Source organism: Curcuma longa, chromosome 4 (genome assembly GCF_044706935.1).
Source record: "Curcuma longa cultivar G26 ecotype Majalengka, Jawa Barat chromosome 4, ITB_CL_G26_1.1, whole genome shotgun sequence".
Taxonomy (NCBI): domain Eukaryota; kingdom Viridiplantae; phylum Streptophyta; class Magnoliopsida; order Zingiberales; family Zingiberaceae; genus Curcuma; species Curcuma longa.
This window is the reverse complement of record NC_133864.1, coordinates 7,502,638-7,526,804: the sequence shown is the minus strand read 5'-3', so window position 1 is coordinate 7,526,804 and position 24,167 is coordinate 7,502,638. Positions and strand designations below refer to the sequence as shown.

At 40.9% G+C, this 24,167-nt stretch overlaps 4 protein-coding genes, 1 non-coding gene and 1 pseudogene across 5 annotated transcripts; 4 read left to right on the top strand and 2 right to left on the bottom strand.

The window, feature by feature from the left end:
- The first annotated feature begins 57 nt into the window (after window positions 1-57).
- On the top strand, window positions 58-750 carry LOC141826589 (large ribosomal subunit protein eL27x-like). The gene has a single exon (XM_074713848.1). It carries the CDS (start codon window positions 174-176, stop codon window positions 579-581), a length of 408 nt encoding a protein of 135 aa, XP_074569949.1. The 5' UTR covers window positions 58-173; the 3' UTR covers window positions 582-750.
- Window positions 751-2,351: 1,601 nt separating this feature from the next.
- On the top strand, window positions 2,352-3,371 carry LOC141828383 (zinc finger CCCH domain-containing protein 10-like; annotated as a pseudogene).
- Window positions 3,372-3,879: 508 nt separating this feature from the next.
- On the bottom strand, window positions 3,880-7,689 carry LOC141827482 (AP-4 complex subunit sigma). The gene is made up of 4 exons (XM_074714739.1): window positions 7,491-7,689; window positions 6,855-6,941; window positions 4,215-4,283; window positions 3,880-4,138 (listed from the first exon to the last, which is right to left on the bottom strand). Exons 1-4 carry the CDS (start codon window positions 7,632-7,634, stop codon window positions 4,004-4,006), a joined length of 435 nt encoding a protein of 144 aa, XP_074570840.1. The 5' UTR covers window positions 7,635-7,689; the 3' UTR covers window positions 3,880-4,003.
- Window positions 7,690-12,364: 4,675 nt separating this feature from the next.
- Window positions 12,365-18,542, top strand: LOC141827827 (glucan endo-1,3-beta-glucosidase 13-like). Its single transcript, XM_074715157.1, is given in 5 exon segments — window positions 12,365-12,522; window positions 12,524-12,626; window positions 13,158-14,432; window positions 18,053-18,083; window positions 18,166-18,542. Coding segments are annotated over 5 exon segments (1,611 nt in total). The 5' UTR covers window positions 12,365-12,450; the 3' UTR covers window positions 18,296-18,542.
- Window positions 18,543-19,028: 486 nt separating this feature from the next.
- Window positions 19,029-20,560, bottom strand: LOC141828612 (GATA transcription factor 9-like). The gene is given in 3 exon segments (XM_074716064.1): window positions 19,029-19,421; window positions 19,423-19,770; window positions 20,204-20,560. Coding segments are annotated over 3 exon segments (1,098 nt in total).
- Window positions 20,561-22,266: 1,706 nt separating this feature from the next.
- Window positions 22,267-22,398, top strand: LOC141828733 (small nucleolar RNA snoR83). Its single transcript, XR_012601824.1, has one exon. It is a non-coding gene; the product is annotated as a small nucleolar RNA snoR83 (small nucleolar RNA).
- The last annotated feature ends 1,769 nt before the right edge of the window (window positions 22,399-24,167 follow it).

Sequence of the window (24,167 nt, the reverse complement as noted above, 5' to 3'; positions counted from 1 at the left end):
ATGGGCTCCTTGTTTCATTACTTCGGCCCAATAAAATTCTACTCCTCCTCTAACCCTAAAAGCACTATATAAAAACCCTCCGCTGGCGGTGGGCTTCCCTTTCGTGGGATTGGAGTTGCGGGCGAGAGTGGATTCGGGTCGGCGCCGGCGGTGAGGCTGAGAAGAAGTCGAAGATGGTGAAGTTTCTGAAGCCCAACAAGGCTGTCATCATCCTGCAGGGCCGCTTCGCCGGGCGGAAGGCCGTGATCATTCGGGCCTTCGACGACGGCACTCGGGAGCGGCCATACGGCCACTGCCTGGTGGCCGGCATCGCCAAGTACCCCAAAAAGGTCATCCGCAAGGACTCCGCGAAGAAGACGGCCAAGAAATCGCGGGTGAAGCCGTTCCTGAAGCTGGTGAACTACAACCACATCATGCCCACCCGCTACACCCTCGACGTGGATCTGAAGGATATTGTCACCCTCGATGCGCTCCAGACTCGGGACAAGAAGGTCGCTGCTTCCAAGGAGACGAAGGCCCGCTTCGAGGAGCGATTCAAGACCGGAAAGAACAGGTGGTTCTTCACCAAGCTCAGGTTTTAATCTAAACAGCGCCTTTTGCTCCTACTTGTGTCTCCGATTGATGATTTGGACCTTGTCTACTGAGATTAGCGTGCTATTATGGCTTGTTAGTTTATCATTTGATCATCCGACTGCTGAATCGTTGCTATTCATAAATAGATCGACATTTAATTTGGTTTGTCGCTTAAAACTATCATTGCCTATCCATCAGTTTTGATTTTGTTACTTGCATTCTCTATTTCATTTTTCTTTCCAACTGAATAGTGAATACCTTGCCTAGCATTTGCAGAACTAAATTCCTTTGCATTTCTAGTTAAATCCATTTATGTTCGATACGTTTGGTTTTTGTTTTAAAGATTACGGATATTATGGCCTTCCTATCAATCTTTATCAATCGTCAAAACAACTTGCATCCGGAGATTGAATCATTATCCGCTATTTAAATCAGGATCGCTTCTAATATTAGTCTTGCTTGTCTCTTCTTCATCATCTAGCCATGTTTGTTCCTCACTCTTTGGAATCTTATTCTTTCTCTATTGAACTATATGCGAAGCTGTGTGATTGATACTTTTTGCTTCCATCATTTTAAACGTCTTTCACTAGATTTACTTTTTGCCCAAGATTACATGAATTCAACTTGATATCTAAATTATATTCATTTTAGCGCCCGCACACACCCACATCTATCTATCTATGTATATATATAATGGTATAACTTAATAATTAATTAATGTGATAATATTTCTTATCTATCGTTGAATACAAAAGTGATCTCTTTATGGTAAAAAAAATAGTATAACATAGTGAATGATTGGTGGATTAAGATGTGATTTATATGTGCTTTACAAATCAAAATAACACATCAATTTATGCTCTGATTTTGCTTCATGCTAATTGATGTGAGAAAATTTCTAGCTAGAGCCAAACGACTATAAACTTCCAAAATCATTTTTTTTTCAAAAAAAAGATTACTTTCTTTTTTCAAAATGTCCTTTAGGGTTTTAAAATATATTTTCTTTTGTGTTTCACATATTTAGTTCCATCTCAGAGTGTTGTGAGCTAGTTTTTAAGTTGAGAGAGAGAGAGAGAGAGAAGCAGTTCCAAGGTCAGTGGGAGTTGTTTGGTGGAGCTTATTCTAAAGTGTAGTGGCTTGGGCTGCTAAAGTCGTATGCAGGCCCCTCACAAAGTGAATGATAAACTTGAAATGCTCTTAAATCAATGCAAGCAATCTGTTGCTTTCAAGCCTTGCCTACACTAGAGCTCATTGATACTCAAGTTATTTATTGTACATGGAGACCAGCCAACAAGCACTACCTACACTAAAGTCACTCCAAAGCTTGTCTTTGCTTCAAAGCCCCCTCTCTCTCTCTCCCTTTCTCTTTCCATTAGCTTCTTCAAGGTTTCCCATCTCAAGATTAATCGATACTACAAGCAAAGAGTCCATCTCGCACATTTTGTTGTCAGCTAAACAGAAAAGTAATACCACCATTAATTTCCAATTAAAAAAATATATATATATAATTATATTTCACACTAATTTGTAATCGTTCGTTAGTTTATTCTATGTAATCAAACTCTCCGAGTGACTGCCCCTGCCAGCCAGCTCACCCAACGGGGCCCGCCGCTCCTGGGCGGCAAATAACCACTCTACCTTATCCACGTGTCCACATCAACTTTTCCACCAACTGCCGATGATAATCCAAGCGCCGTCCGTTTCCCACCCGCTATTTTAATTCCAAATTGAATCGCCCAAAACATATTTACTAACGACAATAAATTACCAATAAACGCATGGACCCCACCGTCCTCGTCCGGGCCCCGCTCGCTCTTCCTCTCCGCCCTTTATAATTCTCACCGCTTTCGAGTCACTTACCACGCCGAAAACCGCCTCCGAGTCCGACCGCTTCCCATGGCCTCCGGCGAACCACCGCGCCTCCGCCCCACCGTCCGCATCCCGCCCCTTTGGTCCTTCTCAGACGACATCGTGTCCCTCCAGCGGTTCCTGCCCTGCAACGGTGGCGGCGGCTGCGCCGACTCGTGCGGCGCCGACGAGTTTCGGATGTACGAGTTCAAGGTGCGGCGGTGCCGCCGCGGGCGGGCGCACGACTGGACGGAGTGCCCGTTCGCGCACCCGGGGGAGAAGGCGCGGCGGCGCGACCCCCGGCAGTACCACTACTCCGGCGAGCCCTGCCCCGACTTCCGCCGCGGCGGCTGGTGCCGCCGCGGCGACGCCTGCAACCTCGCCCACGGGGTGTTCGAGACGTGGCTCCACCCGGCGCGCTACCGGACGCAACCGTGCAAGGACGGGCCCGCTTGCCGCCGGCGGGTGTGCTTCTTCGCTCATTCCCCTGACCAGCTACGCATCATTCTCTCTCCGGGAAACGGGAGCGCGAGCGCGTCCCCGAAGTCGACGCTGGTGCCGGCGCTGGTGTCCCCTCCGTCGGAGTTGACGTCGGGGATGAGCAAGCTGAAGCTGAGCAGGGCGAAGTCGTCGCCGCCGCCGTCGAGAGGGAGAGGAGACGCCGCGTTTGCGGCGGCGCAGCAGTGGGAGGCGCCCGCAGGGCGGCGGTGGCAGAGCTTTAATCTTCTCGACGAATGGAAGCAGCAGGAGGATGAAGCGTCGGCAGCGGCCGCGTCGCTGCCGGACTTGGGGTGGGTGTCGGAGTTGGTGAAGGATTAAATCAACTGCCTTCGACAATTTTTAAAAATTCTTGTCAATAAATAAATCTATTTTCCCCGTCGCTACATTTCGAAGATTTTTTTTCCCAAGTATTTTTAATTATCCATTGATGTATAACCAGTTATGTATTTGATCTGAATTTAAGTGTAATAATCATTCACATTTGAGAAGCACTGTCCATTTTTCAGAGATTATAATGGGAATTTAGATAAATTAATAAATAATTGTATTGATAAAATCTATGGAAAAGCGTCATTTAAAGAATTACGTGCAAGGACTGGAGTTCTACTTTTTACGTACGCCTACTTCATGGCATGGGGTCTCACTCTCTTTCGCTTTCGCTTTAATTATTGCCACCTTAAAGGAAGGAAACCAACATTCAGAATCACACAAGCTGCCATGGCCTTCCAAAATGGCTGTAGCAATCTGCCTCTGCATAATGCTTGCAGCGCACTGCAGTCGCAGACCCTCCTTTATGCTCACCACTCGCTGCCCATCCAAAACCTAGTCCTCCTCGTCGTCTTCTTCTTCTTCTCCTTCTCCTTCGAATAAACAATTTCACAAAAAAAGCCCAGCCCATTCATTCAAAATTGATTTATAAAAGATGCTTGCAACCAATCTAGAGTTACGACAGGGACGGTGCCTCTAAATCGATCATATTCAGAATGTAATAGTAGCAAGATGGTGCTGGTAAAACACATTCATATCGCACCGAGTTTTAAGAAAGCCGCAAGTAATGGGGAATTATTACAGCAAACATGAATCAAGAAGCTTTTTCCATAAGCTGAATTGGTGCCAAGATGTTCGACTTGCTGGTCTCCACGATGCACCCATTCATCACCATCTCTTCCAGCATGAAGTGAGCCTTCTCGAGATGGAACATGATGTCGAGCTCACACTGCCACGGGGTGAAAACGATTAACGCGAATCTAAGTGATTATGTCGTACAAAGCAGAAAAGAATGGGTAACTTACCACGTTACCGAAATGGCGGTCCATTGTCTCAACAAACAGATGTATGAATTCCAAGATTGCTAGTTCGTTCTAAAAAGACAGTTGATATTAGTTAAACAAGAGTTCAAAGAGATCACTGAGTATAATTTAACATCCTCTACACAAATGAACATAACAAATGCAATAATATCTACAGCGCCCGTCAATATTTCGCTGATCGACTCTTCCTATTTAGGATCTTCCAGACTCGAGTTTACTGAATGATGTCATATTTGCTACTAGAAAAACACACTTTCTTTGCCAAAGGCCCTACTACAGTTAACAATTGGTAGGGCGCCAGGCCTCTGTTTCCTCCTTCCATGTGTGCTCCACCAGAAGCACACACAATAATGACAGCAGAGATTGACCAGCAGCACTTTCAATCAAACAAGTTATTTTCACCAGTTGCATTTAAAGAGGCGAGAACAAGCAGTATCACACCAGAGCTATGAAGACGAAACCGAACAAAGAAGAATAAGTCTTATGTAACATACAAAAATAGTATAAGCAGGTTGGCAGTTTATTTGTTCTCAACCTCTTGTACTTGCTTTTCTAACAAAGTAGACTAGAAATGCAATGCCATAGGCAGGATAACCTACAACTCCCATTAGCTTGTACGGTTGATCGCAGCTCTAAATTGACAGTTAATTGCAACTCTCTAACTTATTCAAAACATAGGGAAGACCCATTTTCTAATCAAAGATACAACCATGCATTCAAGGTGGTCCTTCAAGATTCCAATGTACTGCTCCAAATTCAGAACGAGCTTGCCGACAGACCACTGGCATCCCATTCTCTAGTGAGCTCGAATGCAGTCATCTTATCCACCGAACTAGTGTCAAGCTATCGCTTCTGGTTGAAGCACTAACAGCTTCTCTATTTCTGTGGAACGACTTCATATTTGCAGGTGAGGAAACAGGAAGCAGCCTTATTTTGCCTCCCTCCTCTATCTAGTTTGGGCACCAAACAGGATTTGGACAAAATTTCCACCAAAAACAGGATGGAAAGGGGCAGATTGAGGGGTTCTTTGGAAATGACAATGCCATCATCAATACTTGTAAAAAATTATCCACTAAACCCATTGCTATATAAAGGTCATTTGGGAATTGATTTTGCCACTAATGAATTATTGTGGTCATCACTAGGGGAAACAAATGATTTTGCAACCAAAGGATCACTGTGGTTGCCACTGAGAAGGGGGCCACTGTATTCATTGCCAAGGGGATCACTATAGCCACTGCTGAGAGATCACAGTGGATACACAGGGGGATCACTGAAGTCACCACAAGAGGGCTTGGTCATGGAAATAGCTCATTGAGTAAAGGTTACAGCAACAACGGGTTCAGTAGTCTAGCACTCTTATATTTTCCAGTATCATCCTTCACTCTGTGTAAATGAAAGGAGGGGAGTCCTTCCCCTCTTCCTCCCCATCCCACTTCCTTCTTAACGTTCCTTCCATTCTCTTCCCTCCCTTTGAAGTAGACATAGCATAAAAGATAAGAAAACACAGTGGCAAAGGGACCATGAAACCCTAGGAGAGAGAAGATGTATGGGATACAGGATCCTTGTGGCAGGCTGGAACAAAATTCAGCCAAGAGAGGGAAGCCTTTAGAAGCAAGAGGTTAGGAAACCATGAGAAAGCTCATTATACCTCCATGAGCTGGGCCAAGGCATTAAAGGGATAAGTACTTTGGACATATCAAACTAGCTTATGTCATTCAGTTTGCTACTATTAGGAATAAGGTAATATCTCTTCCAGACCCCATCAGTTAAATGGTTTCTAAACCAATTTGGTCTTCCAGTCATAATCCATATCTCAAGCGCCAAGGGTTGATGGTTGCCCATCCATCTCTTGGAACCAACAGTCCACATAACCTATCCTAAGATTGAACAAGACGGTTCATGTGCCTAACCCCTAATCTTCATCTTCCTATTTTAGTTAGATTTAGGAATAAAGTAGCTCAATTGATAAGAGAGGGAATCAAAAGTGTTGGATCAAAGGAAGCTAGCTAGGAGACAAGAGTATTTCGGTAGCAAAAACAAGAACATTACCAAAATGTGTAAACAGGAGTATATATAATATATAGGGTATAGACAGACAATGATCCTGTTAACTGTTAAAGCCTAAATATACATTTGACGAGATCAATTACCATTTAAGCCTCCTTATAAGCTAATGAGAAGTTGTAGAAAAACCTTCAAAAAATTATTGATCAATAATCTCCAAAATCCTTACAACAACTTTTTTTCTTCAGCCTTTCATTTACTCCAATCAATCTTAGTGTATAGAAATTTATGAATGTAACTCATGTTTTTTGAACTAAGAATAAATACCCCAACTACGTGAGTTCTACCATGCATCGAAACATTATTCTTTTACTAGTAGTTGTATTTTGAGATTCCCACAACAAGAAACTACTGTCACTAGATTATTTTACTCCTAAAAATAAAATTTATTGTTCAAATATATGCATTTCTCATAATTATCACAAACTCCAGCAGTAGGTGTATTCCATTTGTTAGCATATATCCCATTAGTGTAAGCTAGATAATTGAGGACATTATTGTACCACCGAAAAAACGATAGTACCTGAATGTTACAAGCAGTGTAGTATGGATTACCTCATCATTGTCAACTCCCACTAAGAAGAAAAGCGATGCGTAGCGCCTGTACACAATTTTGTAGTTCCGATGCTCAACAAATGAGCACTGCAATTAGAGAAAGTTTTTTCAAAAAATAAGTTGGCAATATGCAATAGTGTAAATCTGAGTCATTTTAGTCACTAAACTCTTAAAATCCACAAATCTCATTACGCCAAAATGCATCGAGTCTAATTAAGAGCCTCAGCCAACAACATTAGGAAACTGAGGGGGGAAGATAAGCATCAAATTTGGGCAAACAGACAAAGCCCAAAACTTTCAGAATTGGTTAACTACGAATGTTAGATAGCCCCGCTGTTTATTGTTTGTTAGAAACAAAGTCAAATCTCTCAACCCTAATATCCGTAGGTAAAAGATGCTCTTCGAGTTTAGAGACATCAAGCTGCAAAAAATATGATACTTAAGCGTTGCAATTGCTCATTACCCACATCAACACCTTTGGACATGATTGATGAATAAAAGGATCTCGATCAGAAAATCCATGCCTCGACGATAGCAAATCCACGCGACAAATTTGAGCTAATCATCCCAGAAAACAGATCACCCTAACACGGATCCCGAAAGCTCGCAGTGATAAAGGAGAGAGGAAGGTTTGACCTGTTGCTCGGTGCGGGCGAGGCACTTGCGCACGATCTCGCCCTCGAGGGCGCGGCGTTCGTCGAGGGTGAGGTGCTCCGCGTAGTACTGCGCCAGCCGCGTCTGTCCTTGCTTGTTCACCAACAACACAAACCGGATCCCCATCGAGCTCACCTCCCCTCTCGCCTCCCTCCTCCTCGATCTCCTGCCTCAGCCCACTTTTACCTCCTCGATCGCGAGTGCCCAACTCTTCTCAACAAAATTATGACTGACCGAGGCTTTTCAGTTACCCCCCTCCAACATTCGAAGAATAGAGTTTTAGTCCCTAAAGATTACACAGACATAATCCAACCATCCAAAATTTCAAATAACAAATTCTCAAATCACTGCAGATTAATTAATTTCGTCTAGGAAGACCATTTTAGAATGTTACGAAATGATATATTATTAATGCTTTGTTATTTATTTTGATAATAGATAAAAAATTTATATAAAATAGATCAATTACAATTAATTAGAAAAATTAAATATCTAAATTATATATATATATACATTCAAATCACCCTTACAAGAATACAAAATTCAAGATCCCTACAACAATATTATACATATCAAAAGGATTATTTTTTGTTAACAATATTATGCAAGAAACTTTCATAATTTGAGATCTCATAGAAGAGTTAGGCCTTATTAGGGTTATAATAACTTATTTTACATTAAAAAAAAAGATTACTTTCATAAATTGAATCCATGACTATAAGATCACAATAATAATTTTACCATTACACCGAGACTTCATTATCCAACTCTAATAATAACAAGAAAAAAAAATCACGAGTTTGAAGAATAAATTTTATTGATTAATGGCATTGAATTCCCTCTCGAACAATGTTAAGATTCAATTCAAGTGACCAAAGCGCAAGTGCCTATACAACGCTCGTTAAAGGAGCGTTAATAATACTTGCTTAATCTCTCTCCACATGACATGGCATGTTAATAATTTCTCATAGATGACGTGGAGGAGTGGTGGAGGAGTGATCCACATGAACACGTTCAATGTTTTGAATACGTTCATATGATAGGAGTAGATCCCACATGTTTTTTTTTTATTTTTTTAGGTGTTATTAACGAGCAACGTTGCATATGCTCTAAACCATACATCAAAAAAATGTCTTTTTCCTGGAGTTTTTAAGTACGACACTTGGCCTGTTTGTTGACCTGCAAAACAGCATAAGATCGGAGAGAATGATCTGCGTGAGTGTTTGTTTTCACCTACTTTCCAGCAATTTTTGTTTCTTCGGTCTGATCGATTCTCAGAAAGCTTGGTTGATTTGTCGACGATAGAAGCCTCGCCCACATTCTATCAGTTGTGGCGACCTTATTTCTTTTCTCTGTCACCTTCTGCAAATGGTTATTGCTGATTACAATCTTATGCTGAAGCAAGAAAGTATGGCGTATGCAGAGCTTGAATCTAGATATGAATTTCATAGTTTGTAGTTCATCAACTAAGATCGAAGAGAAATAGTTAACATGAAAAAGTTGTTTTCTTTTTCTCAAAATGTCACTTCTATGTAATCTAAACTAAGATAAGAACTATTCAATGCATGACTGTGAAGAACAATGTATTTAAGTTTTGTAAGTTTCATACATTAAAAGGAAGAGAATTGCTTACATAAAATGGTATGTATGTGTGTCGACCATTAACAAGCCCAACAGTGCAACCTGTGTATCCTGCCATAGCTCCATGAACGGCGCTTTGTGCCAGAAGAGTGCAATATACATATCTGCATCCAAAATATGAGATAAACATTTATATTTACAAGTATTCGGTATGGATTGCTAAATTGATATGCATGCCTATATATTTGAGATCAATTCTCATTGTTTGCTTGCATGTAAAATAGTCCTGCTCGGCAAAAAGAACAAAATTGCTCATTATTAAATGGTTACAAATTAGATTCACAAATTTAAGCTCAAACTAGACATTAGAATGAGAGTACTGTAAAATTACTAATGCAAAATGCAAATTTGAGAATCATCTAAAGAATGAGATGATTCTTTGCTGAAGTTGCAAATTTCAGCTCAAACTAGACATTAGAATGAGAGTACTGTAAAATTATCTAAAACTTACAAGCTGACGTGAAACCACAGAAGTGGAAGTTGAGAATCATCTAAAGAACAAAATTATTCATAATCCAGGAAAAGATAGCTAGCTGGTAAATAAATGATTGTCTACTTATTGTTTAACAACAATAACAATGGAACTAGAGAAAAAAAAGAGATGATAGTAGGTCATACGTAGAGAACTAACTTTGGGATTGGGTGCAGTACAAAGATCTTCTAAAAGCATACATTCATCTAGGGGCTTGATTATCTGTAATCTATAACATTCTTACTGCCTTGCCTATTACAGACACTGTTTCCTACTTGAACTACCTACTGACCTACAACTGTACTTCTCCATCTGTCCAGAATGACAAACTAAATCTTTGTCTTAGTTAACATATTATTTAACATGCAACGAAAATGAATCTTAAGAGTTCAAATGAAAATGACTATTATATAGATACCTCCTCTCATACACATTTGTCTTATATACAGCTTTTGCTTGCACCTCACTGTTAATCAAATTATTGCTCAGCGTAGCTTTTGCACAATGCTCTGGAGAGCCATGGTGTTAGTTAGAACCTCATCGTTTTGATCAAAGCGCCAATCCAACTCTATTGACCAACAAAATGTCGGTATGCAAATGTCAAAGGAAATAAATTAGATTCGGATGGTAAAGTTTTGGTGAGTTTGCATGATACACCATCACTAAGGCAATTAGTTCAATCTCAAGATTACTTGGGGACCAACTAAAGTTAATTGATATGCGTTCTATTTAACGTGGATGCTACTACTGCAAAGCATAGCGTTATAATTTAGATCAAGATAATTGAGTAGTCGAATTAAACGGTCATGATTTAAGAATTTGCCCCAGATGCCCATTCAATCTGTGAAAAAATATAGTGATGTGTATGAGAGACATAATGCGTGCCACATGTTAATCATGCATGTATACCCTTCAGTGGCATGACATCCACAGTTAGAGAAGCTCACAAAAAGAGGTCACTCCAATTGGGAAATATTGACAATGTTTGATATAGTATTTAGACATAAGCAGATTTCTTCAAAACTAAAATAGACAAATAAATATGAGCAAATGCAACAATACTCAGACTAGATTAGTAAGTATTGTCAACGTAAAGTGTTTTCACAAAAGATATTCAAGAATGAACAAAACATTCTTTTTGCTCATCTGTATGCCAACAATTTTCTCGACACCATACGTGTATGATAATGCACACACTATTCCCTGATAACTGTGTTATGTCCAGGGCAAAGACCTCCACATGTTACAACGCATGCATAGATATCTTCAAAGTCAAGTAAACCTACATATGAAAGCCAAGTTATCTTTTCAATCAAGATTTAAATAAATAGACATACTTAACGACTGAATAAGATGGATTATCTTGCAGCGGATTTTGGTATGTCTGCGAATAAGATGCTAATTCTCAGGTTCCCATGAAATGCTGCAGAAGTCAATGTACAAATTATTTAACCATTCATCTTCTTAATTACTAACATTATTATGCAGAATACCACAAAAAGATGCACAAAAAATAAGTTTGAAGAATAAGTCAACCTATGATGTGTAATGTAAATGCAATTTGATTAGGTGCTCTTCACTTTCTCTTTCTATTATCTCCTTTTCTCTCAGTCTACATCAAGTTCAACCTAGTTCCTTTTCTTCAACATCAAGTTGTCCATTCTTTTCAGTTAAACAGATGCAGCATAAGAGGCAAAGCAACCGCATGGCAATGGTTTCTCCCTGAAATTGAAATATATGTTTTTCACTATTACATTTGTTCATACAGGTTATGTTATATTCATTTCCAGGCTAACTTAAAAATAGATAAATAGATCGAGCTCATTGCCAAGCTTGAAACACTGTGAATAACCGATCAAAAGGAGGAATTGAAAGGTGATCTTCATGCTCATACTAATCGTCCAAACACCTGATCCTAATTTTAGTTTTATTGGTAGAAGACCAAAACCAAAAAATATCAACTTGATCCAAGTCAAGGTATTTCGTTGGGACCATTAGAAAGGACAAGAGGAGAGGATGTTTAAGGACCACAACATCCATCATTTAGTATTCGAACGAATAGGAACTAACATTGAAAGAATAACTAAAAGCACACATTTTGAACATATCAAATGATAACCTGACACTACACCATTTGTGCAAACAGCAAACGGATTACTTAAGCAAGATCAGAACACATCAAACGAAAAGTTGCAAACTTCCAAATTGAATACAGCGATCAAGAAAGAGGAGAGATCGAGCAAGACAAGACTCACCGGCAGATCGGGTAGGTAGTCCCTGAAGTGCGGCTCCATCGTTTCCAATCCGATCCACTAATCTGTCGTTCCATCTCATCGGACGGCTCACGGCCACCGAATCATTGGCCGTCTTCTTTTTCAGATGAAACAAGTTTGGCATCGTTCGGGGAGCTAATAAAAACCCGATCCAGAAGCCCAATTGTTTACCCACCTCGGTATTCCCATCAGGGACCACGTTGCGCTTTGAATTGGCCTTCGACGGCAATATCCGGGTACGGAAAGAATCTGCGCTGTTGGACCTCGGTAACCGGACCCCACGCATGTCTGTCTTCTTGAAACATAGGCGCGTATAGCTGCGGAGCCGGGTCATGGAGCCCATGGAGGTGTTCAATTAATGATAAGGTATAAACATTTGGGAGGAAAAAAGAATCAAAATTTCCGGACTCCACCCACTTGTTTAAACCGCAACTAACAATACTCGAATGAGGTCCGCGCAGTGGTGGCTTTACTCGACGCTCAGCTGAGTGCGGCAGACAACCTCGAAGCCCGTGCAGCGAGGCCAACGGGACCCTGGCGATGGAGGTGTGACAGGATGAGTCCAGCAGGAAGAGGTCAAAATGTCACCCTTGGTATGAGATCGCTCGCCAAGACAGTGGTGAAGGTAGGGCGCATTCCGCGAGGATCCCTTGCAAGGAGCCGGTGATTCGATGGGGAGACGGTTGACGCTGGTTCCTTCGATCGCCTTCTTGCTCTCGCTCTTCTTTGCCGGTGAGTGCTTTCCGAGATGAACTTCGCTGTTTTTGCTTGAGTTTCTCTACTCGCTTTATTCTTAGGACTTTATATGTGCCAACAGGTGTTAAAGGTGCTATCTTTAATGGTGAAATTTTAGATGTAGCTATTCCTTCAGAAGTCTAGGTTTTGTTTCTGTATTTTCTCGATGATCTTTCGAGGCGTTGCTATTTCATGCTTGATAGGGTATTCCTCATTTGTTGTGTTGTGACCATCAGGAACAAAATGATTTAAGTGCTTCCCCGTCAAGCTTACCTTTCTTGCTTGAAGTACTTCATCTAAACCTTATCGTACTTCAAGTTACCAGCCTAATACATTATATGCCTTTAGATGGGGAATGTATTAGAATGACAAAGAACTACAGAACAATTAGGACCCAAAGCAAAAGAGATTCGTCTTCTTTTTATATATTCAAATTAAACGAAGGAAGATAATTTCTTTTTGGAGTTATTTTTTGCCAGTTGCTGAACTTCATATGAATGCGATATGTTCTGCCGACACTTGTCACAGTTCATTGTAATGGAAGCAAGGTTGGTGTGTGCTACGGCCGCAATGCTGATGACCTTCCAACACCGGACAAGGTTGCACAGCTGATCCAGCTTCACTCTATCAAGTATGTTCGCATCTATGACTCCAACATACAGGTAATCAAGGCATTTGCTAACACAGGCGTGGAGCTCATGGTTGGTGTTCCGAACTCGGACTTGCTCCCTTTTTCACAGTACCAATCCAATGTTGATACTTGGCTCAAGAACAGTATACTCCCCTACTACCCAGCAACAATGATCACCTACATTACGGTGGGAGCTGAGGTCACTGAGACCAAAGACAATGTTTCAGCCTTGGTGGTACCTGCCATGGTTAATGTTCTTACAGCACTTAAGAAGGTTGGCTTGCACAAAAGAATCAAAGTATCTAGCACACATTCTCTTGGAATTTTGTCCAGATCATTTCCACCTTCAGCTGGGGCGTTTGACAGCAAATATGCATTCTTTTTGAAGCCAATGTTAGAGTTCCTGGTTGAGAACAATTCTCCATTCATGGTGGATCTCTATCCCTACTATGCTTATAGAGACTCTCCTAGCAACGTCTCTTTGGACTATGCTCTCTTCTCATCATCGGCAGTTGATGTAATTGATCCAAATACTGGTCTAGTGTACACAAACATGTTTGATGCACAGTTGGATTCTATCTTTTTCGCTCTAATGGCATTAAATTTCAGAACGTTGAAGATTATGATCACTGAATCAGGATGGCCAAACAAAGGTGCTGCTAAGGAAACTGCTGCAACTCCAGATAATGCACAAACTTACAACACCAATCTGATTCGATATGTTGTCAATGATGCTGGAACTCCAGCAAAGCCAGGGGAGCAAATTGATATCTATGTTTTTTCATTGTTCAATGAGAATAGGAAACCAGGTTTGGAGTCAGAGAGGAATTGGGGTCTGTTCTATCCAGATCAGACTAGTGTGTATAGTCTTGATTGGACTGGTAGAGGAAATGTGGACATTGTTACTGGGGCAAATATCACTAGTTCTAATGGTACCTGGTGTGTGGCTTCCAGCAATGCTTCAGATACAGATTTACAAAATGCACTGAACTGGGCTTGTGGCTCAGGCAATGTTGATTGTTCAGCTATTCAACCTAGTCAGCCATGTTATCAGCCAGATACATTGGCTTCTCATGCATCTTATGCTTTTAATAGCTTCTATCAGCAGAATGGTGCTACTGATGTTGCTTGCGACTTTGGAGGTACAGGAATAAAAACTATCAAAGATCCAAGTAAGTTTGCCTTTATTCTATGTTGAATTATCGTGTGTTTGAAGGCAGTTTTTTTGTTTTTCCTGAACTTAGGAAAAAAATCTTGCATACACCTTAATCGACGAATCAAACCTTTACTCGTACCTAGTTATGGGAAATTACTCAAGTTTGTTGATAGCATCATGATGAAATCAACAGGGGTTTTTACAGGGTTTACCTCCAAGATTGCATGGTTATTTATATAAATTTTAAATTGGCTATTATGTTTCTGAAGGTGTAAAGGATCACCACGCTGCACGGTACCATATTGTGTTGAAACTTGCCAGGCTCCAAAGCACCAGGAAAAATTGATATTAAGATAATTAGTTGTTATATATTGACATTAATATTTTACTATTAATCTTTATAGCTAATATAAATTGATAACTTTAGGAGATATAATTTGTAATTAATATTGACAAACTAATATAACTATGGCTTATAATTAACATTAATATAACTGATACATATTATATATAACATAAATATTAATTTAAATTCTAATTAATATCAATATAACTTGTCTAAGAGTATTAGAGATAATAGGGATATCAGTGCAGTGGATTTAGTTTCAAATTGGTGTCTAAGAGTCTTATATATACCCATGTATAGGTATTTTAACAAGACAATACAATATTTTATTCCTACACCTTCTACATGGAACCAAAACACTCCATTTATGGTTAAGGTTTCGAAAAATATTCCCTGAAGGTCCTCTCATCCTTGGTCTTCTTGTCAATTCCTACATCTCACACATGCTTATAGCAATGGACCTCTTCTCCTTCCCTCTTCTCACAACAATCTTTCTCATCTCATCCATGTGCCCTTCTCAGTGCACATCTAGAGGTGCATCTAGGGCATCCACTTGCATATCTGGTGCCACCCACATTTGAGCAAGTCACTGCTGCCCTATAAGAGCACTGTTGTCATTGCCTCCAACCTACTATCTCGTTGTGATGCTCTTCACGTGTGGCATGCTATCACCCTCTACACTAACTTCGGTTATTTTTGCCTTCTGTGTGCTATGCCCTACTCAAGAAGCAAGTCATAGGCAACCCTCATGAACCTTCACGATCCATCTCCATCACTTCCAATCAAACTGGCATCTCCAGCTCACATCCTGGCCTTAAGCATCAATTCAGCTTATCGAGGGTAAGGGAGGATTTGTGGAGCCAAATATCTCACTATTCTCTTTTATTGATACTGGTTTTCATTATCAGTGTTCAATCTCTATCTCACATTGATAACCATGACTGTCTCTTTTATGTGGTTCGACTTTGGAGACTTCGGATCAATGTTGCTGTCTGCCAAATCATCTTTTCAACTTGTTTCTTGAGGTGAGTGTCAGATTGCGTGGGAATAAATTTCACTATATGCTTTGGCAAATGAAAGCTCTATTATTCAAGGTCTATACATGATTGTCTTGGAAACTAGCATATGAAAATATATAAAGGTGATAATGAAATAATGGAAATCATAGAGTATTGTAATCAAATATCTCACCAGTCGTATAGAATATTCCAGGACAGCTGTTGATGCTGCCGAACTTGATCTCTTTATTTTCAGCAAGGTTACCTTCTTCTTACTTGCTTTATTCAAGTTGCATTTCAAGTGGGAGTCCCTAGTCATTGATCTTCCTTCAGATGCTCTTCATGTTTCTGTAATCTAGACTTTTCTGCTTCAACCTCCACACTCTATGTATGTCTGTCATCTTTCTCTTTATACTCTCTCTTTGTGAGTATATTGATCTGAGGTTGAAAGGATCATTGTCTATCTTCTCTGAGTAAGGGTTACATGAAAGTATTATTGTTAGGGATTCATTATTGTCCTGCTTAGCATGTGGTTTGCGTTTGAGAACTCTAATTTGTGTAACAAGCTCTCCCCATAGAAATTATCTATGCTCTACTTTTAGGATGAATGGTAAGAATATTAGACTTGATAGTGCTTATGAAGATTTACCCGGTAGGTGAACCAGGGAAAAAAACCTGTTATCATTAAACAATCCTCTCTTGTGCCGCCTTGTCATCCCTCTAATCCATGATCTCGTTATCATTCCTAGGCAGGTGGAAGCTTTTCTCCAATACTCATAGTCGTTCCATGGACCTATGAACCCTCATTGTCCTGTGGGGATTTCTCCTACAATATCTCAGCCTTAATCTTCTCCGGAGGCTGCACTGCCACTCCGCGACTCCAATTCTACCTCCCTTGTTTTGCCCTCTTCTAAGAAGTTTTACTGTGAGGATCTGAAGCTTCCACTCAAACTGGGTGTACCAAAATCACCTTCATTTATAGTCTTTGAGTGGTTAAAAACAGAGGAGTCCAAGAGTATATCCATGCCCTCACCCAGCTTATATTAACATAGAAAGGTCTAAGGTTTAAAATATTGAGGTTTCCGTCCCCGATCGGAATGATATGGTTTCGGTGCCGTATCGTGCCGTCCTATATAGTTTCGATATTTTTAAAATATAAAATATATTAACTAAAAATAAAAAAAATTAATCTAAATATTTAAAAATAAAAAATAAAATATTTTTTAAAAAATAATAGGATAATTTTATGAAGCTTAATTAAGTCTATTTAAATTATCCCAACTATAGCTTGGAGTTGATTAAAATTATTAATCTACGTGATTATTAAAACCTAAATTAAAAAAAAATCCGAACTCTGCACCACCGCGACTGGGACACACGCGGGCTGTGCGAAGCGGGCCGTGCGACCGGGGCATGTGCGGCCCGTGCGACCGGGGCATGCTTTGCGTGATTGGTGCACGGCGTCGCTGGATCGGCCAGCGTGACACCTCCAAAGGCGTCGCCGGATCCAGGCGACGCCTCCAAACAGTATCTAAGCCGGAACATTGGTGTTGGTCCACTGAGCGGAATAAAAATTTCGTTGATATCGAACGAAACAGCTCGAGATTTCAATCCTTAGAAAGGTCGTCAGAGTTTATTCAGACCTTCTATTTGTTCATTATCGAATTTTAAAACCGACAGTAGGCTCTAATTGATTTCAGGAATTCCATCCCTGCCTTCATCTCAACCATATGAGAAATAAAAACGAACAGAAAAGGAAGTGCAGCAAAATGAGGGGAAAAAGAGGTTACCACTTACATATGAAGATTCTAGACAAGAGAACCCTACAAGGAATCTGCACAGAGGGGGAAATCACTGGAAACGAAGCGGGAGATAAGCAACTGAAAATTTGGAAGGAGGAAGACCTAGCAACAGGGTATATTGCATATTATCAAGTAAAAGAACAGGACTATAGTATGAGGGGTTTATAGACAGTTCAGGATGGAATGGTAGTCATCTAAATGTTCGATGGGGCTGCAAGTTCTTTTAATTTACTTCAGGGATATTTGTGATATTCGGACAATTTGAAAACTAGGTGCAATCTTTTAGAAATATGTGTGGATTACAAATATTTAGCAAAGAGAATCCATCACTCATATCCTGTTCTGTTGAAGTACTCACCAGAACAAAACATGGATAATCCATCTATTCTACTGAGCTTTCTGAACAAACTGAACCAACAATTTCTGAATGAACTTAATTTTTAGTCTTAATATTTTTTTTTGGTTCACTAAGATTGTAATTCTGTTGCAGGCTATGATGCATGTGTTTATTCAACCTCAAGGTACGATAATTTCTCAGTCAAATTCACGAGATTTTTACCGACTTTTTCAAGTAATACTCTTTCCCTGTGCTGTGTTTCACAGTAAGATGGGCACTGGGAATTCTACTACATCAGCGGCTCTAACATCTAGTTCAGAGGGTAGCGATCCATCGTGGCTAAAAGAAAGCCTGCCTTATATCTTCACTCTATTGTTTATCTACATTGTGGGATAAATTAGGCTCAGCACTTTCGTTGTCAGAGATGGTGATAGATGGACTATCGAGGAGTTTTATCTTTGTGAAATCTTCGTTGGTGGGCAATCCATTGTAGAATACTGTCGATGTAAGAACACTTTCTTAAACCAAACACTTTAGGATGAGTAAAATAGTAGACTTGCTCTTATATTTGTGTTCTTGTACGTTGTTACTCTGCTTATTGGTATGCATATCAAATATTAGTGATAAATTGTCTTAAAAGAATTCTAAAGGTTACTAATGGTTGCTTGGTTTAATGTTAGAATTTTCTGTCAATATACCATAATCTAAGTGCTTAAACTAACATAATGACTGTGTTAGTAGGGTTTTATCGAGTTATATATATATATATATATATAAGTCCCTCGCACACCGCAAGGCTCTGCCGACGGTGCACGTGACCTCCACTCCGTCTCCATGTTACCATGTGCCCACCAGGTGCCTGGGATCGCGAGGACACCTACATCAATGCAGTAAATTGAAATATATAAAAATATAAGATAGAGAGATAGATTATTGATTGTGATTTAAGATGCGAATTATTTCTTTTTGTTTATGTTAAGGATCAAACTCGCCTAGAGTTAATTTTGAAGAACATAAAGAAAAAATAGGACAAAGAGATGAGATGCTTGAAAAAGGAGCATGTCGTGGAGTCCAGATTTCTTCAGATTAATGCCTACGGGAGGTGAGTCGCCGGAGACGAGAGGCGTCTCTAGATGAGGTGTCGGATGTCGGGTCCTTGGATCAAGAAGGAGGCGGGAGGAATGACCGGGAGGGTGTCGAAGAGAGCGGCGGGGCCGACGGGCGGGGCGGCGAGTTGGTCGAGTTCCTTCTGGCGGCGGAGCTCGAGGACCTTGCGGTGGGAGTTGGAGTGCTGGGAGACGACGAAGGTGGGGCTTGCGGCGGGGCGGTACTCCGGGACTAGGCGGCCGGACTTGAAGCGGACGCCGCAGGCGTTGCAGAGCGTCTTGGGGCCCATCGGCCCCGTCCGCCACTGCGGCGTCTTGTCGGTCTGGCAGTGGAGGCAGCGGCGCCCGTCCGCGGAGGCGAGACCGGCCGGCTCCTTCCTCTTCGCGGCCTTCTTGGGTGGGGCGCGGGCGCCGGGCGCCGGGGGGCGCGATGAGCTCCGTGTCAGGGGAAGGCGAGACGAACGCCGACTTGGATACGGCCAGTAGCCGGGAGGACCATTTACACGAGGCGACGCGGGAGCGCTTGCTCCGCGCCTTGACACGGACGGGCGCCTCCGGCCGGAAGGTGGTAACCTGCTTCTCACCGCCGCCGACGGAGTCCTCTGCAAGCCTGCTGCCCGCGGCTGTGACGGTGGCCGAGGAGGAGGACGAGGAAGAGGCAGAGTTGACGCCATTTATGAGGTGAAGCTTGTGCAGATCTTCGGTGGAGAAGGAATCCTCAAAATTGGACACCGCCATTTCCAGCTCCGCCAACTCATCGTACTGCTGCAACCAAAAATGGAAATCAAATGAAATGTAGGTGAAAAGGCGTCTAGTAACCGGAAAAAGCCTCTTCCTGCAAACTTTCCATTTCTAGAACAGAATTATCTTCCCAAGCATCAAGGTCTATACGAGTAGGGACGTTTCTTCATAATTGTTGCAGGTTTTACTTAGAACAAAAGGAATAACAAAAACTGAACTGAAATTAATCGGAAATTTAAAACAGAAATTTCCAGCTCAGCGACGGATTTCATTCATCTGCACACTTCGAAACAATTCCATCACAAGAAGCTGAAAGGAGATCTCTCTTCTCAAATCGGTGGTTTAATTGATTTCTTATCGTAGAAAGACAGATTTCAAATTTTGAAAGTTAGACGATCGATTCGACGCACAGTAAAACGACGAAACTAATAAATAATTACAACAGAAATGGAATTACCGGTTCACAGAGATCGTCGGAGAGGCTGGCGTCGGGGATGCTCCTGAAGGCGACGCCCTTGTGGAAATGCTGCTCGAAGCCGGACAGGGAGTTGCCACAGCTGTCCACCGCCGTGACGGTGGAGGAATCGGTAGAGTTACCCACCGCACCATCGGATCCGCCTTCGTCGCTTCCTGCGACGATCCGTCCAAACTCTTCCTCCTCCTCCTCCTCCTCCCCCTCCTCCTCCTTGTTGGAAAAATCTAGAAGGTCCTCGACGGCGAACTGGTCCCCTCCCGCTCCGGCGTCCTTTTCCGGCACGCAATGCGGGTTCCCCGCGCGCCAGAAACCGGCGGGTAAGTACTCATTCGCCTCCATTCCGTCCTCGAAATTAGGGTTTACAGAGAGAGAGAAGATTAATTTGCAGGTGGTCGTCGCAAACGCAAAGGCGAGACTGGCGTTGTAAATAAAGCGAAAGGGGAAGTTAAAGTTAATTATTCATGCGCGCGAGGAAAGCTTCGCCTCCCCTGAAGAGTCCCTCCATGAAGTAACCCCACGATGCCCAAACTACCCCCACACTCGTCATCATTTACCGTCCTATCCTCGCCACCGGCCCGTTGCGCCATCCGTCTCCGTCAACCCCGTTAACTCACGGCTCTCTCTTCGTGCCTCCCACAAAATAACGGACTAAACGCCGCGTCAGTTTCTCACAGAATTTTAGTAGGAATTATCGAAAAAATATTTTAATTTATTATTTAAATTAGTAGAATAAAAATATTGAATATATATATTTTTTTAATGAGGGCCATTTTGGGCAATCGGTCTTCGAGAGTTCACTCGCCCACGCTCACGCACGACGGTTACAGCTCGATCGCGGACCATCCGATCGCCACGTGGGCAGTGACCGGAGGTCGTTGTCGGTTTCCCGTTATCTTTTCAAAAAAAAAAAATTTCGCGTCGATATCCGACGTGGCGCGAGTCTGCTTTTCCTGCTCGATTCCCGCTCGTCTACACGCGTCGTCCATCCAGTGGCAGGCTGTGATAACTCGACGGCCCTGATTCAAACTCGCGACGTGTTCGCTTTATCATCACGTTAGCGATGTAAGTTCGGGTTTAACAAAGTGGAGTGGATGGGATTAGCACGTGATTGGGGTCAGCGATCACGTGCGGAGGAGCCGATTCGTGTAAAGCGCCAGACGGTGCGGCGGTCGATCCACGCGTCGGCCGGCCATTAAGTCGGTCTGCTTCCACGCGATTTTTGCGCACGTGCTCGGCCGGGGTCACCTGCAGGGCGCGTAGCCGACTCTAGCGAGGAGCACGTGTGAGGAGCGACATGAAAGGATGGGAACTCATAAATAGGCATGGGCATATTTGTCTTTTCGCTTCGGTCAATTTCGTATTTTGTTATGGCATTTATTTTGCGTGGGAACGTGATGATGTCAATAGGCCAATTTTATTTATGAAAAGTAATATATCAATAAAAATACCTTCAAAGGCCAATTTGGATCAACAAAGGCCTAATTCTGTATTTGAGCCCATTAAAAGCCCATAAGCGAGATCGATGAGCTAGGGTTCGAACAATATATTACGGCTAGGTTAAAATTGAGATTGGGAGGCGAGCTCCTTCGGCTCCGAAGCGGAGCGGCGATGGCGTTCCTCACCCTCACCGTCCTCCTTTCTCTAATTTTGGATGTAATGTTTTGCTCGCAGATCAGTTTTCCCAGTGTAGGAGGAGGCCATGATGAAGAAATTCACACTCGTGAAGACGCTCTCTGCGCATGATTTGTGCAATACTAATCACTACGTTCTTGCTGAGCCTTCTTCCTGGTTTCCTTTTTTGTTTTATGATTTGTGTTTTTGAATCTGGTTTTCTTATCCGATTTGTAATTTGCCATCGATTTATTTAGTTTTCCTTGGATTTTTTATGCCTTATTGGTTGCGAGAACATTGTGATTACATCGCATTCATTTGGATATGATAAGTAATCTACGATTTGCATATGTTTTCTGAATCGTCGCTCTTGCTAGTTTCTGCTTTTCTCGATTGCTGACTCTCTACATGCACAGATGATTAGTGGTGGAGAAATCGCAGATGAGGGTTATTGAAGGCGCTTAACTGATTCATAGGAGATCGACACCAGTCCATGGCAGTTTCGCTGGTAGCATCTTCTTCTTCTTCTTCCATGAAGGTGTTCATCAGTAGCTCGCCACACAAACGAATCATTGTCTCTCTTGTCTTCACACATCTTCCTTACTCAGAAAGGTTTGATCTTTCTCCATCTCCCAATCTTCGATCTATGTTGTATACTGATTTCCGAATAATCTGTGAATTTTACAATTTATCGGATTCCCTTCGGCCGATCTTTGTTTCAAAACGCCATCTTACTTAGCATAAGCACAAATCGAAGGCTTGGAGGCTCATTGTCAACGCTTTAAAATGCCTACCGAGTTCAAAAACTGTGCGAAATTTGCACGTCTCCTCGCTCAGCGATGGCGGCCTCCATTTCTCTCATTGGAGTCCCGATCAAGGAAGACGGAAATGCTTTTCGTATATTTAAGACGATTTATGAGACGGCAATGATCCAATAGTAACACTAATTGATGGAATTGATCTGTTTCAGCAGCCTCAATTAATCTTTGTTTCCTATGGAAAAATTTGTTCTTGGCTTTTTTAAAGCATTTTTGAAAAAAGAATTTCATTCAGGCTTTTTTTTCTTTGGGAAAAAAAATCAACAGAAAGTCCTCTTTTGTTCCTTCCTATCAGATAATCATATGTTTAAATTTATTATATGATTTATATTTTTCAGATAAAGCTTATGAAAATTAATAAATTGTAATTCGCATTGTTTTATAAATTTAGGTTGGTATAGAAAAATTCTTTTAGAATTAGAATTTTATGAAAGTAAATTATGAAATTTATATTCTTAAGTTTTAAACACTTTACATATCATATTTTTTTATATATAAAAACGTCATTTTATTAATAAATTTATTTTTCCTAAAAAAAAGTATGAATATAAAGCATGTACATTGATCATGATATTTTCCAAAAATGCACTACTTTGTTGAAAATCTTTGCATGTCCGGAAAGGGCTCAAGAAAACAACGGATAGATGTGTTTGAAGCAATCAAACTTGTTCATTCTATTCAAAGAATGATGACTTAGATATTGGATTCAAGGGCGGAAGACAAACCAAACTTTTATTCAAAATTCTTTTCAAAGTTGGAGTGAAGACGAATCCAATTAAGTATATCTGATATTTGAATCTGAATTGAAAATATAAATAATTTTGACTTGAGTTTGATTCAAAATGAAATTGAGTGTAGTTCTAATTTTGATTTGAATAGAATTAAATTATAATTTAAAATTATTTAAATTTGGAAAGTTAGGCGGGCTGAGTCGATTCACAAATTTGTTAAAAAATGTTTAAAAAAATATTAAAGTTGAATTACAATTTAAATTTATTAAGTTAAAATTTTTAATTTTGAATTATAATTTAAATGGATCAAATTTACTAATTTAATTTTAATTTTAAAATAAATAAATTCATGGGTCAATGTAAGTCTTTCGCGAGTCAATCCATACAAGTCGTGGGCTTAGACGGATTAATTTATCTAAATTTATTTTAAAATGAATTGATAAAATTTTAATTCAATCCGCCTAACTACTTAGCGGCGTGGGTCAATCGGGTAGACTCAACTCAAATTGAGGCTCGATTGTAAAGGTTTTGATTAGGTTCTTTTGCACCTCTAATTCAAAGACTAAAGCTATAATATCCTCTAAGAACTATTGGAAGAAAATGATAATGTTGGCAAACATGGAATCAGAGTGCCAATTTCTTATTATTTTCCAAATCCATGCAACTTCATTGTTAAAATTAGTTATCCTGAAATTGTGAAAATTCCAAATAGTTTAAAGCTCCTGGCTCAATTATTGCTCTGTTTTAAAGTCTTAGCCACCTAATTACTCGCCTATGTTCTTCATC

Coding starts and splice junctions, on each gene's coding strand:
- LOC141826589 (XM_074713848.1), top strand. CDS start 174: ATGGTGAAGTTTCTGAAGCCCAACAAGGCTGTCATCATCCTGCAGGGC.
- LOC141827482 (XM_074714739.1), bottom strand. CDS start 7,634: ATGGGGATCCGGTTTGTGTTGTTGGTGAACAAGCAAGGACAGACGCGG. Junction 6,942..7,490: donor TCGCCCGCACCGAGCAACAG/GTCAAACCTTCC, acceptor CTCTAATTGCAG/TGCTCATTTGTTGAGCATCG. Junction 4,139..4,214: donor ACCGCCATTTCGGTAACGTG/GTAAGTTACCCA, acceptor ACCCCGTGGCAG/TGTGAGCTCGACATCATGTT.